Source organism: Dysidea avara, chromosome 3, assembly GCF_963678975.1.
Source record: "Dysidea avara chromosome 3, odDysAvar1.4, whole genome shotgun sequence".
Taxonomy (NCBI): Eukaryota; Metazoa; Porifera; class Demospongiae; order Dictyoceratida; family Dysideidae; genus Dysidea; species Dysidea avara.
Window position 1 is genome coordinate 3,429,138 of NC_089274.1, and position 15,640 is coordinate 3,444,777.

Below are 15,640 nucleotides of genomic sequence, written 5' to 3' on the forward strand. Positions count from 1 at the left end.
TTTAAACACATGCCCAATTTATGACATTTATTTTACGAAATTAGAAATAAATTTTAAAAAAACTAACTACCGACATGATTTGATCAAAAGTCATTGATTCTGGGTCCACTGAAAATCAGCGTAAGCTGAGTGGACTCCCTGCTTAAATATTACAAGTACAGTCCAAATATGTGTTTACGCTAACGATATTTAAGTCTTAAAGAAAGTCGATGCCTCCTCCATCTCTGTCTTTGAACAATTCTGAGTATGTTCAATCGGGTAACATGTATTCTCTGAGTTATGACCTGGTGTCTGGTGGATCTAGTTGCAGTACTTCAGTGCTCAAAACAGTAGCTGCCTGCTCTGTACTACCATTAACCACATTCTTGGGTTTATCAGATGCCGGTATTGGGGTAACAGTAACAGTACCAACTGGAGGACACAGTGGTTCAGGTGGGACCAGGGAGTTGCTTGGTCTACTACCGATAAGTTCCCCACATTCACTAGAAAACGAGCCCAACTCTGTCTGCTTCTGTATGTCCTTGATAGCTTCTTTAGTTGCTACCGTGATGCTGTTAATGGCAGGGGAAATTGGTTCACTATGAATAAGTCCACTGTGGCTTGGAGAAAACAACTGTGCTGAGTTTTCAGCTGTTGGCTGGTCAGTAGCCTCCACTGACTTAACTAATTCTGTTCCTCCAGAGTAGACAGTGCTTTGCTAAAAATAGACACAAAGGAATTACTACACATGTGCATTTTGTGTGTAGTGTATGTACACGTGTGTGTGTAATGTGTGTGTGGGTACACGTATCTGTTGTGTGGCAGTGTGTACATATTGTATTGTGCAAGTGTACATGTGCATGAAAATCCAAGTTATACTTCCTCACAGTGCCTGATGGGCAATAATACTTGTGTTATTGGCTAACACGACTGGTACTGTTGTCATTTGGTTTCTATTATGGAGTTCAATCAGAGGCCTAGTGAAGTGCACCAGTCACACTACAGTGGTGTTGCAAGCCCTTGGTGTGTGTAATCAACTTCGCACTAGAAGTCAGAGGCAAGCAAAGCTCCCTGGCAGTTCCAATTACCTTCAGGTAGGGTGCTGGAATGTTAGAACCCTTGAGGAGGCTGATGGTGACATTTGTACTGGCATGTTTAGACCTGGTCAAAGGCAATTGATCATAAAGTGGAGTTCTTGGTAAGAGATACGTGTGCCAGGAAGGACTGAAGAGGGTGCAGAATACTGCACTTTCTGCACAGTGTATTGCCATTGTGAATTTCAAAGGAGACAGGACATTGCCAGACACGTATCAAACGACATGTCCAGGGAGGAAGGTTTGATCCACTACCAATAGTGGGGAGCATCATCCAGTGGATGGCTTCACTTCAGTGGTATTCAATGGTTAGTGGAGCATGTTGACTGTGCGTTTTGTGCAAGTATATATATGTGTGTGTGTGTGTACGTGCGTGTGTGTGAGCAGTACCTGCTCAACAGCTGGGAGCTGTTTCCTAGATTCTTCACCATTCATGTATGATACATGAATCCCCTGGGGTTGGGTAGTACTTAGCATACTTCCACCACTAGTTAATCCAGCAAGAGCATCATAATAAAGGGGAGGGTTCTCTGGATTAGTGACCTGTTGTACAGCTTCACCACTTGGAGGAAGGTCATCATCAGGTGGCTGTTCATTCTTCATTGTAGCAGCAGCAAGGTCATCAGCTATTGGTGGTGGGTTGTTATTGGAATGTGATTTATTACCTGGAAATAAAAATATTACATGTATCTGTGGTACTGCTGAAGTACAGCTAGTCCATTTCTGTATAGCTATACTACACGAGAAAAATATTTTCAAGTTCTGGTAAAAAGATAATTCAATCAACTTTTTGGGGATGCATTCATGAGGCATTCAGTAAGTGTAACATGATTGAGCCTGCTATATATATGTATATAAGGACACACGATTTTGTGGAATTTTAAGTTTTTTATAGCTATGTTTCAAAAAGATAACTATATAAATCTTTATCAAATGGACACGTAAGCATAAGCTCCCCCCAAAAGAACTTTACAACTCAACAGAACAACAACCACACAATACAGTAAAACATGTCCACACTCACCAGAAAGTGCCTTGGTGCCTTTATTCTACAAAGAAGCCCAAATTAATATTCTAACAAAAGAACTGAACCTATTTACCTTGCCATTCTTATCTGGTTTATCGCCACGTCCATCTCTTACTGGATAAGCAAAAATCATATATGGCGGAATACGAGCATGGACGAAGTTATAAAACTGTTTATAATCTTCCTCGCCTAAAGAGTTAAATGTTTTTGGGTGTGCCACTCCAGATTTTGTCACTTCCTTCCTGGATACAACATAAGACCTTAGAAACTCAAGAATTGTTGTTGCTTCTGTGCACAGTCCACTAGTGTCATTATTAATAACAGAGAATTCAGCTTGTAGAGACTCCAAATGTGCTAAGTACTTCTTCACAGCTGGATATGTATCCAAGGTGTTTACTTGGTGTAACAGGTTTAGTAGCTTTTGCAAACTGGTTTTCAATTGTTTGTAGCTCCTAATATTTCTACACTTTGCGCCCTTAAGAAATTCACAACCTTGAATCATACATTTCACCAGTAAAATCATGTCCTGAAGAAAACGAGGGCTCATATCCGCTAACTGATTTGGGTCCAAGGTTTTCCACTCTTTAGATGCCATACTCTGAAAGAGAGACAAATAAGATTACTTCAAACATAAGTATTTTTAGTAGTATTTTCTCAGTAAGTCAACTACTATAGTAGAAGAGGTGATACATTGTAACAGTCTGAAGTGAATACACGCCCACACACGGTGCCCAATACTGATACCAGTATGGTGAGAAAATATACTTGGGGCCAACCTAAGTTGGTTTTCCAGGGTACCATATACATATCTATACTAAAGCCAAGCTCAAGTACATGTCAAACACTTTATTCATAGAATACACACCTAGGTCCATTTAAATATCAGGTGAATGTTCCCTAATAAAATGTTCGAACATTCAAAGCTTCGGTGTTAGCTTTCAAGTTACAGGTTTTCTTGCATATTTTATCTTTCTAATAAGTTTGTAAGCATTTGTAAAACTCATAGCAGCAGTTCTGAATGACACAATCAATCAAATGCAAATGGGCATCTCTGCTATACTGCAATATAGGCAAACACCAACTAATGGCTAAAAAGATGTTTCCTGCATTATTTATCACTTTATAAGGCGTTTTAAGGCTAAAAAACTAAGCTGCAATGGATTGGAAGTGGGCGTGGCACACGAAGATCAATCGCAAACAGACGAACATTGATTGCACAAGATGAATAAGCAGCTGCAATAAACAAACAATGTTTATGTGTAATTTTTTTTGTAGACTATGTACGTATGAGTGTATTACAAATCCTTGAAGTATACTTGGCCTTTGAACCTACAAAACATTCTAAGCTTCGTCTCAGCATTTAAACGCTGGAGTCACATGCTATACATGAAATAAACATCCAAGGTTTTATACAGATAAATATGGTAGTTTACGTACAAACTAAGGGATATACTTTTGGGACCATAACTAAGTGTCTGGATTATTCACATATCCTCAAGTGTCCAAATTGACTATTTGTTGTACTATAATGTAAAGAAAGCCATTACTAACTCAGAATATAGAGTACTGTAATAAGGCATCAACACTGAATAGATTGAGATGCATGACCGAGTACAAGTACACAGAGGAGGCATGACAGCAAAACATGTCACTTAATTAATTATATATACCAAATTATTTTTTGCTACAAACACACAAAAGAAAATGGTGGATAAAAGATCTAACACACAATTAATACTTCCTTCTCTTGTGTTCTTAATGACATAACATTGCTAAACAAATGACAAACGATTAGTTACGTGTCTTTAGCTTGTTTAAATATTATATCACAAAGACATCAAAGGTGGTTATGTGTAATAACATTATACACGCACCACTTACCTATGGCTTGGTTAGTAATGAGGAAATCTGTTTATGAATATTGTCAGAACAAAACAAGGTGAAGTCCAAATATCTTTATAGCGTCTAAAGCGCACGATTTATATAAACAAACTCACTGCTTATTCACACTGTTACTCTAAATAATGCACACCACGTATATTAATGATAATTATACACAAGTAATTAGAAATTTAATATTTCAGAAGGGATCATGGAAATAAAAAGCAATGAAACAAGGGAGGTCATCTTCACTTGCAGCTGTACTAGTGGACATTTAATTCCCATATACCACTTTAGCATGGGCGTTCAAAGGTGCCGCTTGGGGTTTAACACGTACATTCACCTAGATATTACCCGGGTATATCTTGGGAATGTGGTTTACCCATGGCTTTGATGCCTAACCAGTTCAAAGATATGAAATGCTTTGACTCGTTTGAGTGACAAGGAGCATTTCATTGTGGGTTTTAGGTTATACACATTAGACTAGTTGCTATGTTTAGAGTAACTAAACCATATTCTAAGATGAATGATCTGTAAAACAATTGCTTGGGCAATGCATGGATGCATATTTCTACCCACTGTGCGGGAGCATGTCAATAGCGAAGGTTTAATGTAGTATTAAAAAAGCTGCTGTTTCATTGCTTTGTTTTTATGATCCCTACTCAAATATAAAATTCCTTACACTTGTTAACATAATGACTGGTGAACCAACGCATACTGTATCAAAGAAAAGAATGGCACCAGCCAGAGTATTATAAAAATATCAACTGAACGACTTAATGAGCACTCCAACTATCAACTACCGGAAGCCATTCTGCTGTGACAGCTTTGTTCCACACGAAGAACAGCACGAGAAGTGCCTCTGCAATCAATCCAGCCACCACAGTAAATGCCCCGGCTATCAATTACTGAAAAGTGAAGTGGAAATTCCACTTTGTTTTCAGGTTATTCTATCTGTTATACAGCAACACAAATAAAGAACAGTACAAGAAGCACTACTGCAATCAATCCAGTCACTACAGAGAATAATTATAGATGATTCTCATGCTAGCCAGCCGCAATGAAAGCATCATGCCTTACAGCGCACCTATGTAGTATAAAGGCTTTAGTGGTAGCAGAGAAAGAAATGGGACACAAAGTTAAGTCCATTTTGCAGCTGCTGCAGTTGGCAAAAAAGACACATCTTGGACCAAAACAATGTTGAACAGTGAAGAAATGAAGGTAATCATATGCTAGGCTGGAGGCAGTCAGTCAGCAGAAAGTTCAATTTTTTTTGTAATTCCACAGAAACTTGTTGGAAGGATTTGAGATTACTCTGCAGACATTTTCAGGCTTGATTGCACCTAACCAATACTGCCAAGCTGTTATGAAGGAAAAATGAAGCTGATTTTAAGGTTGGCCATAATAGCCTAAACCCTATTAGACCACATGAAAGTTGTTGTCAGTCAACAAAGTTTAATAGCCAAAAAGGAAATGAAATATTGGAGGCTATGGAGTGCTTGTGTAGAATTTGTTGACTGAAGGACACATCAGGTAAAAAACATGGAACAGAACCATTGGATCTTTTAATCAAGTAGTGCTATAACATCTTGGAGAAAATGATTGTATACAGCTTATAAGCATAGGATCCTAATAATTCTGCTATACAGACACACATTTATCAAAGTTTGTTTTTGAAAATACTCTGGATGACCTATTGAATACTTAGTTGTGCATCAACTGAATTACTGTTTTTAAAAAATTATTATAAATCCACTTACATGAACCAACAGCTAGCCATCTTGCAGCAATGCTTCAGTAATACTTGACTTCAGCAGCACAGTAGTGTCTCATCCTCTTTGTGACTTCACAAAACATTGGTGATAATGATTATGTCTCTAGCTTGACCCTACTGTTTGTGACTGGAGGATTTCTCATCCTTTTACACAAAAAAAAAAAAAGCATCAACACCAACTTAAAGCATTCTGGTCAATAGCTGTAATAATAGACACATAGTTCTGTTGACCATATAAGGTTCTTCTCTTTCCAAGGTAGCTAAAAAATACACAAACAAGATCGATTATGTTAGGACCAACATATTTGTATTATGGAAGTTTTAGTCCTTAGCAAAAAAGGGTTTGCAAAAAATGCTATAGTCTGTTTGCATTCACCTGTATTAGTAGTCAGTACAATTTGCCCAACACCAAACCAAGAGTAGTGAGGGTATTATCAAATTTTTAAGCCTCATAATTAACTGGTATAACATTTTCACTGAAAATTTTTGTTCCCTGGGCTGTTTTTATTAGTCCCTGTTGAGTTTAGAAGTTTTGGTTTTGGTTGACTGACATTTCCATGAAACATTATGTTGGTCCCTGGTACCAAAATTTTCACTAAAAATAATATCATACCAATCATTATTGATCAAAAATGTTGCTTATCAGTTATAAAGAACAATTGACATATATTATATTACACAGGTAGAATTTAGTGGTATAGCTACCATTGTGTATGAGGCCGAAACAAGTACAACGAGTCTTGCCAATTTAGTATTGCAAGATTTGCTATTTCACTTTTTTACGAACTCATGAACATTATCACTCCAAGGTAATCCACAAACTCTGTCATCAGATCTTAATGCTGGCCTCACGTGGCCAGACTGTTTGTTCCTGTCATTCCATGTTCCACTAACCCAATGAAAATGTAAAGTGGTTTGGCCAATTGTAAGCGAGACTAGCTAGTTCCACGTATGGCAATAATCATGCTTGATGGGTAAGATCAATACTCTCCCCTATCCCTATAGCTTTACACCAAAGGTACACCTAGGACTACTACAGACCACCAGTTGGCACTACCGTATCTGTACCATACCTAGCAAACTTTGAGACCAAAACTTTTAAAGAACTAAATATTAGTTCCAATTAGTGAAAGCATTAATCCTGGATCCACTGAAATATCCTTGACAAGTTTTCAGCATATAAAATAGCTTCACAATATACATCTTTGGCAGTGGCCGGTAAAGGAAACACAGGTCTTGAGTATGGCACACTCACTATGAGTACATGTATTGTACGTTGTTACACAATATTATTATAACACACTCTACCCATCACTTCCCAATTAACCAACATGAATGTCCATACTTACTGTTAAGAACCATTTTGCTACGCGGAGTAAGGGCTGGCACAGACACCCTGAGTTTAATGCTTCCCGAGCACTGGATATTTCTGATAAATGGACTAGGTAGATAGGCATTAGTCTCACTAGTATAAACATCAACAACTTCAACTTGCAAGGTAGGCATGACAAATACAATACCTAGACCGGAGAATGAAACACTACTACAGTGAAACTCTTCAAAAAGTACATCCTAATAGTGGACACCGTGACAATCAGGCCACTTGTTCATGGTCTCAATTTATACATGCATATTTATATCCTTGCTATTAGGACACCTCATTAATAAGGACAAGTGTCAGGTTACACTGTACAAGGATTTGGCTAAAATGATTTGCACACTATTAGGCACCTAATTCCCAGAGATAAAACAGCCAGCCATTAGCAACACAACTTAAAAATTGGAAAATAAATGGAAAACACCTATTGGCTGTCACAGTCCAAGCACATCTACAACAGTCAACTATCACAATTGTAACAATCATACATCTAATGATTATACAGGTTCTCTACCTCCTTTCCATGTATTGTCATAAAAAAAAGCATCCCACTTTCCACAGGTGTGTATTGGCAACAATATTAGAAGGCACTCTAAATATCATGAATTAAAATATCAACATCCTGTTGATTTTAGCACAGATACATCAAGTCCACCATTGGTGTGCTTTGCATACACCAATCATACTCCAGTTTTTCTTTTTTACAAGAACATCCAAGAAAGCCTCTGTGTAATAGGCAGAACAGCATAAATACGCTCACAACACCGTGATTACAACGATGAAGGCCGATAAACCAAATGAAATTCACCTTTGTTACTGCACGTACTTCATCACGTGCTCCATCATTACGTAATGAAAGTGATTTCTATTTTGAACTCCAAATGTCCACAAAAAAAATGGTCTCACTCGTAAGGCTATGATGCCATCACAGTGCATCAGGTACATGCCAAAGTATATAGATTTTCTCCCGTAAACTCAAGTGGTGATAACGGTTATAGCAGTTTGAAAATTAAGATATCAAAACACGGCACGGCATACCACCTGTCCCTCGCTCTGTACTGTAGGACGGCATCCGGGTAATATCAGTTTCACATTTAATACAGATTCGACTGCTCACCACTCGCTGCCTCTCCAGGAAGCGACACTAACCTCGGCGTAAACAGTCCGAATTTGGAGCCAAAAAACGAGCCTATCAGAATTTGTTTTCATAACAATTTTTGGGCAATTCCTGGCACAGAAACACCCTCGCACTCGCACGTAACTAGTGGCACTGCTCAGGCAGCTACATATTACCTGCATTGATCACTACTGTTAAGGTTAAACGAATATTGTACTTCGAATTAATTGTAGCAGGATTCTGCCTCGGATTTTGCAGTTTCCATATTCTAGATCTAGCGGAACTTGCCATGAATTAGGCCCCTGCACCTCAGTCATGCCTGGCCGTACGTTATCCAGATCCAGATTTCTTACTAGCTATATCCTGAATTGGAGAGGAGTTTCATGTTTTGGTTTTACGTAGACTAAGTGATGATGAAGCACATTCAGTACTTATCGGGTTGCATCACCTGAACTCTGTAACTCGAGCTGTGAGTCAGCATTATCGCTTGCCAGCCGTGCACTGAGCTGTTGACATAGATGGAGTATGTTATAGGTCAGAGAACTAATGCCAGCCGATATGACATTGACTGGAGAAGCTGCAGTATCGAGTATATTTAACCAACTGCATGCCGGTAACGCCTCTCACAGTCACAGCAGTCGGATGCCGGAAAACTTGTTGTCTCACTCAGCTGCCGGAGAATTGAGTTCTACAAGGCCTCGGATTCCTCTCATATACTAAATGATACGTTTCTAAATAGTGCTTGTCAAGAATTAAGTTCAATGGTATTTCAGCTAGGGAGCACTTTATAGATGGATTATTCAGCTGAGTGTGAGTGGACTGTGGCAAATTAGTAATTGCGTCACGTTGACTTGTCTTCAATTTTAATACATGTGTGATGTTGCTGCCGTGGGTCCAAGCAGAGGAACAGATTAATTTCAGTTTATTGGGGGTGTCAGTTGATTTCTCATAATTATTTGTTTATGGGTAATGGGTATTGCATCATCAAGTTCAACAATGCTTATACAGAGCTTCTATTGGTGCATTGATGTCATAATTGACGGAATAGCCATCACTGTTTCGTTCATAGTAACCAAAATGAACATTGTTTACGGTTTTCACTATGTGGGATCATTGGATAATGAAGTTAAGAGGCTAGTTAGCGTGATGTGGCGATGTGAAATAATCCCACCAGAGGCAAAAACCAGACCAAAGTTTTGATATGGATACGAAACTACGCATAAGTAAGTAAGTACGTATGTATGCTTCACCTTGCTGGTTGCCCATTATATTGCTGCTGTACATAGATAGCAAAACACTGTCTCTCCCAATACAACCCTGTACAAAGTGCCCACACTATCACTGCCATTTTTATGTTGTGATGTCAATGTAGATAAGGCTTGTACAACATATTGGAAGCAAGTCATGTGCACGTAATTCTAGCAGGGATGTCAGAACTGGGGGCACTATTTTCATAAGTAAGTTTTGCCTCCCACACTATATAACTTCATCCTACATACAAAGAAAAATTCTCCATATGAGAAGCCATATAGTCATAGTACTGTGTATAACTTAGTAGTGTCTATGGAACAGCCTTATCTATAATTGGCTAACTTTGTGTAACAGGCTGAGCATAGCTGAAAACAAAGCGTAATGGCTTCATGTAATTGATAGTTGGGGCATGGGATCAGACAAAACATTTATAAGTCTGGTGCCGTTTGATGCAGTATGTACAGGTTCAACAAGCCATAATTGTGTTACAAAAAGTAAACAAACAAGTGCAAGGAAAAATAAAAGTTTAATTGTAAGGATCATAGGCATAAAAATTAGTGACACAAGGGAGGTCATCTACACCTGCAGATATACTAGTAGACATTTAATCCCTACTTCAGTCATGAAGTAGGGATTAAATGTCCACTAGTCACAGTGATATCTACAGGTGTAAGTGATCTTTCTTGTTTCACTACTTTTTATTCTTATATGTGATCCCTAATCAAACTTAAAATTCTTAATTTTTTCTTGGAATTGCATGAAAGACCTAGCATGGGGATCATAAAATCTGAGGTGGTGTCAAGATTTTTAAAATGAAGATCCAAGGTTGTGGTCTCTAACCGGCTAAGATAATGGTGGTGTTTTATATGGGCATATACGTAGGTGGAGTCATGGAATTGGATTATATGTCACACATTGTTAAAATAAGTACAGAACTTGTTTTTGTTGAACAGCTGAAGAAGTTGAAGCTCACACCTTATCACTGCTTCTTAATAGACTTGGATCACAGTGGGAAAGCAGTGATAGGGTAGTGAAGATAAGTAGTGTAACAAGTAAATTGAAAAGTTGTTGCCAGTGCCTATTGCTATGGCATCACAACAGTGTCAGTAAATAACAAGTCTATAAAAACAGTTCGAAGGTGCAGCTTGAGTAGATTACGATGGCAACAAGTTGTCACAGAATGTTGATTATGGTGCCAAAGCAGTATGAAGACCAAACAGAGTTTATGAGTTTGGAGTAATATGGCTGGCAGCCACACCCACATTACAGATAATGCAAAATAGCCATTCTACAAGGAAGCTTACCCATTAAGGTATTTGGTAAAGTCCATCTATAGTTTTGTACAAGACAAAACAAGCTGAAGCCACTCTAGATTATAGTATTGCACTGATATGAGATTTTATCAATATTCAATATTGGATAATATTTTTCAAGCCGATAAACATAGCCAATCCAATATAGTAGAGTTTACTAGTAAAGTGATTATAAAAGACCGATTTAGCTTGTTTATGCTATAATAAAAGTTAAGCAGTAATAACAAGTCTAGGGCTGAAACGATCGAGTACTCTCTAGAGTTAGCGATTGAGTACTCACGAATACTAGCTACTTGTAGTCATACCCATTTGACATGACCTTAAAGAGTTTACAGCTTTTCAAGAAATAACAATGATACACACACTGTATTAAAGTACTAATGTTAGTGTCCCTGACAAAAAAATATGCTAATCAAAACTCTACAGCCTTCATTGTGTCACTCCCAGATGACCAATACATCATGTGAGCTGATCTTAACGAGTACTCGAGTACCAATTTTACTATCCGAGTACCAAATCCTTAATGAGTACTCTCCAAGTGTTATTTGTTTCAGCCCTAATAACAACATTGTACTACTGGAGTAGGGTGGGGTAGGACAAGACCATATGAATGTGTAATGATGTTATGCAAGTACTAAAGTATCTCACGTGAGCTAAATGGATCCTGTACAAAAAGTGTAGGAAGGGGCGCCCAACAGGGCTTGATACTTATTTTAGGAGCTATAGTTCCAAATAAATGCATATATCTGTATCTGCTGCTGTTTCCCGTCATGATGCACAGTAGGGATATAACACTTCTTATCATTGTTTTACTGTGATTTAACATCGTGCACTGTTCCAGCTTGTTTCAGTACTTTTTTCAATGTGTTATGGTCTCTACTCTAGTAAAAGTTCCAAAAAATTTTTGTGTACTTGTTTGTTAACTTTTTGATGACTGGTGAACCCACGCATACCACATCAAAAGAAAGAAATAGTGCCATGCACCCCAGCTATCAATTATCATCTGAAAAGTGAAGTATCCATTCCATTACACTTCATTGTCAGCTATGTTCAACTCATTACACAGCAAGAACTTTTTGAAAAACACCAAGTAGCCACAATGAAAAATACGAATGATTTCCATTACAAAGGGAAGCCATCATGTGCTACCACCAAATCGACACCTTTCGCTGTCAGCAAAGATGAATGGGACACAAAGGAGGACACTGGTAAGCCCATGAAAGAATGCATTGTACGTACTGCGGTATGCCAAAAGGCACCTCTCGGGCCGAAGCGACAACATTGAACAGTGAAAAAATCAAGCCTGCAGCCTTAGCTGTTATCGAGTTACACTTGTCTGAAGGCATCAGGCAGTCAGTCAGTAGAAAATTCCGTTTAATAATTTTAAAAAAAATTTTTCTGTAGCAACTTGTTGAAAACCTTTTGGGTCAATCTGAAGGCTTGTTTGGGTTTTAGTTTTACCTAACCAATACTGCCTCATCGTCGTTAGGGAAAAGTGAGGCTGGTTTTTGGGTGATGTTTTTCATTGGCCACACCCGCTCCATTGTGGTCCCTACTATGATACAGCCAATAATTATATTTTCTGATGGCTGATCCCATTATCAGTGCAACACTACTCGAGAAAACAGATGGGTGCTAAACATAATTTTTTATTATATCTCTGGACCTTTGTTATTGTAACAAACCTATTTACAACATCATTAGACTCTAGACTACCTCCCATAATCAAATTCTTTTAGGCCTCCTTATAAAATGAATAGTGTGGTTAAACTTGTGTTGGCTTGGGTAATTGGTCACCTGCTACAGGCTATTTATACAGTAGTGGAGAAAGTAATGAAAGGCGCATGTATTGCAACTGTGGCAGTAGGTGAAAAGGCATATCTTGGGCCTAACACTGAAAAAAATTAAGCCTAAAAACATTTTTTTTAAATTCCATAAAAGCTTTTTGAGTTCCGAGGCACATTTAAGCCTAACCAATACTGCCAAGTTGTCGTAAAGGAAAAGTGAGTCTTGTTTTTTGGGTAATACATTTGGACAGAAAAACCCAAACCTTCACGATCTCAACTACACAGTACTGAATAGCGATATGATATTGTCTTCTATGTATTATGCATTTACCCATTGAGTTTTCAATGAAACCTAGAATTATACAAACATGTTATGTTTTTGTTCAGTTGGTCACACATTAGTGCTGAAATTACCACTGTATATGTGTGAGTTGAAGGACCACCATCAACAATGACCTGATCAGTAATAAAGAACTATAAAAATCATCATGTGGAAATGAATACATCTAATTACAATAGAAATAGTACTAACAAGTTCCATACAAAATATACATACAAAATGTACATACAAAATGTACATACAAAGGGATTGTCTCATAAATACAACACATAGACAACTAGAAAAGGAGTCTTGTAGAGAATATGTTAATAAGTACATTAAATAGTATCCTTATACAAAAAAAGCTACTTATGTAGATTCCTGCACAGATGTAGATAAGACAAACTGTTCCTCTCCCTTATCAGACTCCATTTCATCAGGCATAGATTCCTGCACGGATGTAGATAAGACGAACTGTTCCTCTCCCTCGTCAGACTCCATTTCATCAGGCGTAGATTCCTGCACGGGTGTAGATAAGACGAACTGTTCCTCTCCCTCATTAGATTCCATTTCATCCTATGATTGTCAGTACTGATCACCTTACTACAACATATAACACTACTAACCAGTTGCTGCTCCATAGTGTACATGTTACATTCATTGTGTGTTGCTAAGCTGCTAGTGTATGAATCCACCACCTGTAATGTTCAAATGTTTAAATAATTTATGTATGGGTAAAAATGTTATGTCTGTACATTGTTAGGGTCCGCAATCCAAAAATCAACTTTTACAAATCGATCCCCCTACCATTGTGGGATGTTCATTGTGTAGTATCCCACCATGAATCGGAGTTTGTTGTGTTCACAGAAATATTGATTTTAGTATCCCTTGAGTTGCAACATTTATATTTAAAATTTCATGCTCTATACAAGGACTGGATGAAACTTGCTACCTAATATCTAGTAGTTATTGCAGTTAAAGGTACACACAGTAATAAGCAAATGATTCATTGGGTTCCTACCACTGGGTTGCTTTCTTTTAAAAATTAAGAAACAAAACACAATTTTTTTGAATTTAAGCTGCCCTACCAGCCAAGACAAGAAAAAAGCGAACTCTTCCTCGTAGTGATGTGAATCATGTGTTAAGGAAGGTTGGATGCATAGTCTGTCTATGCTGTTAGTCTGTAAATGATCAAGAGTATCAAACTTTTTGTGTGTCATTCCATGAGATTCTTTCAATGGTCCCTAAATCCTTTCCAGCACTTCTTATGCCACACTGGTCACCTAATTTAATGATAAATGATGGTCCAAAACATTTGGTAGTAGTAGCAGTTGGTGTTTCTGTGATTTCATAAGATGTAGTACACCAGCAAGCTCACCAGCAAGCTCACCAGTAGCTCCACCTAGCTCAAATTGAAAATGAAAGATTTTATGCTTTTTTGGTTTGTTTGCAGATATTTTGCAACATGATGGTGCTGTAGGATGATCTAGAAAAGATTTGATGTTGCTGTGGAGCACGAGAGGTGAAGTCAAATTTGGATAATTTAGCTGCCTCCCACGTGGTGCAGAGCTTAGAACAACACGCGGAAGCTGTAGATGAAAGAATAATTGACAATCGCTGGTACTAAATGTCCAGGGACATCTTTTGCTGTAGTTCTAGTCTATGTGTTGTGGCTACAGAAGCACTGGAAAGGCTAGAAAAATGTGACATAATTCTTTAATGTTGCAGAAAATTTTGACACTCGTCACCCAAATGGTGAGAAGTTATGCATCCAATCATATCAAAACACTATGAGGAAGAGTTGGTTTCTCTTGCCCTGGGTGGTAGAGAAGTTTGAAATCAAAAATTCGTATTTCTTTGTTTTTTCTAAGAAAGCAACCCTGTGCCCATGCTGGGTACACAGCAAATCATTTGCTTGTTACTGTGCGTATTTTTAACAACAACAACTCTGGATATGATCTGGCTAAGTAGCCCGGTCTTTCGTGTAGAGCATGAAATTTAAAAAATAAATCTTGCCTCTAATGAGATATTAAAAGTGATATTTCTGTGAAGACAACAATTCTGGTTTCATGGTAGATCTGGCAGTGGGATACTAAAATGAACATCCCAGGAGGATCAATTTGTAAAAAGTTGATTTTTCAGGTTGTGGACCCTAACAATGTAAGCATGTTATATTATAGCCTGGCTACTTGGCCAAAAAGTAGCTATGACACAGTTTGAAGAAACTACTAACAACAGACTGTTTATACAACCTTAGTTCCTTAGAAGGAAAAAAATCATGTTCATTTGGCAATGGACAGACATTCCACACTATATTTATATTTTTCCAGAACAATAAAATTTACTTTCAGCCACTCCTATACAGCTAGCTGGTAGTGGGCATGTGCCCGGTTTAGAAAATTATGGAGTGATCAACAAAATATTTCACCATACCTGTTCTGGAAAAGGGTAACTTGTATCCACTGTTTTGTTCTTCTGATACTGCTAAGCCAAAAATGTTAAAATTAATAACTGTGTGACTATCTGTTACTTGCTTACTTCATCGTTGTAACTGCCACCTGGTCCATACAAGTAAACAAAAGGCTTGGGTGAATTCAAATAGTAACAGTTAGTAGGCAGTGATACAAAACTGGCACCATCCTCTTCTGTATTTACTTCTTGAAATGGTATTAGCTGTAAATAACAACAGGATATAATGCGCTAAGGTATACTTAGTAGTT

The 15,640-nt window shown here is 37.9% G+C and overlaps 2 protein-coding genes and 1 long non-coding RNA gene across 8 annotated transcripts in view; 1 reads left to right on the plus strand and 2 right to left on the minus strand.

Annotated features, from left to right (window-relative positions):
• LOC136248924 (uncharacterized) lies at positions 1 to 8,978 on the minus strand. 4 transcript variants are annotated; one of them, XM_066040785.1, is made up of 7 exons: positions 7,648 to 8,978; positions 7,105 to 7,275; positions 5,742 to 6,015; positions 2,174 to 2,698; positions 2,098 to 2,122; positions 1,464 to 1,738; positions 1 to 697 (listed from the first exon to the last, which is right to left on the minus strand). In XM_066040785.1, exons 4-7 carry the CDS (start codon positions 2,693 to 2,695, stop codon positions 278 to 280), a joined length of 1,242 nt encoding a protein of 413 aa, XP_065896857.1. In that variant the 5' UTR covers positions 2,696 to 2,698; positions 5,742 to 6,015; positions 7,105 to 7,275; positions 7,648 to 8,978; the 3' UTR covers positions 1 to 277. The 4 variants fall into 4 exon arrangements, with proteins under 4 accessions (XP_065896857.1, XP_065896859.1, XP_065896858.1 ...); XM_066040787.1 differs by lacking the exon at positions 7,105 to 7,275 and having other exon boundaries at positions 8,539 to 8,978; XM_066040786.1 differs by lacking the exon at positions 7,105 to 7,275.
• Positions 8,392 to 15,640, plus strand: part of LOC136248935 (uncharacterized) — a 22,267-nt gene continuing 15,018 nt past the window's right edge. The window contains exons 1-2 of one of the 3 annotated variants that reach the window (XR_010697947.1): positions 8,392 to 9,060; positions 9,153 to 9,477. This is a non-coding gene — a long non-coding RNA (uncharacterized lncRNA). Of the gene's footprint in view, positions 9,478 to 15,640 lie in introns of all 3 variants that reach the window. The other 2 variants (XR_010697946.1, XR_010697945.1) reach the window with 2 other exon arrangements.
• The window catches only part of LOC136251566 (uncharacterized), a 9,020-nt gene continuing 6,412 nt past the window's right edge, over positions 13,033 to 15,640 (minus strand). The window contains exons 2-5 of the mRNA XM_066044035.1: positions 15,459 to 15,593; positions 15,354 to 15,404; positions 13,547 to 13,618; positions 13,033 to 13,496 (exon numbers count right to left, since the gene is read on the minus strand). Of these exons, the coding sequence (XP_065900107.1) occupies positions 13,290 to 13,496; positions 13,547 to 13,618; positions 15,354 to 15,404; positions 15,459 to 15,593 (465 nt within the window). The 3' untranslated portion in view covers positions 13,033 to 13,289. The remainder of the gene's footprint in view (positions 13,497 to 13,546; positions 13,619 to 15,353; positions 15,405 to 15,458; positions 15,594 to 15,640) is intronic.

Bases quoted from the DNA above. Each gene is read 5' to 3' on its own strand.
- LOC136248924 (XM_066040787.1), bottom strand. From the start codon at position 2,695: ATGGCATCTAAAGAGTGGAAAACCTTGGACCCAAATCAGTTAGCGGAT. The intron at 2,123-2,173 runs GTAAATAGGTTC...GCTTCTTTGTAG, and splicing joins AACCAGATAAGAATGGCAAG to AATAAAGGCACCAAGGCACT. The intron at 698-1,463 runs GTACTGCTCACA...GTCTATTTTTAG, and splicing joins AGCTCCCAGCTGTTGAGCAG to CAAAGCACTGTCTACTCTGG.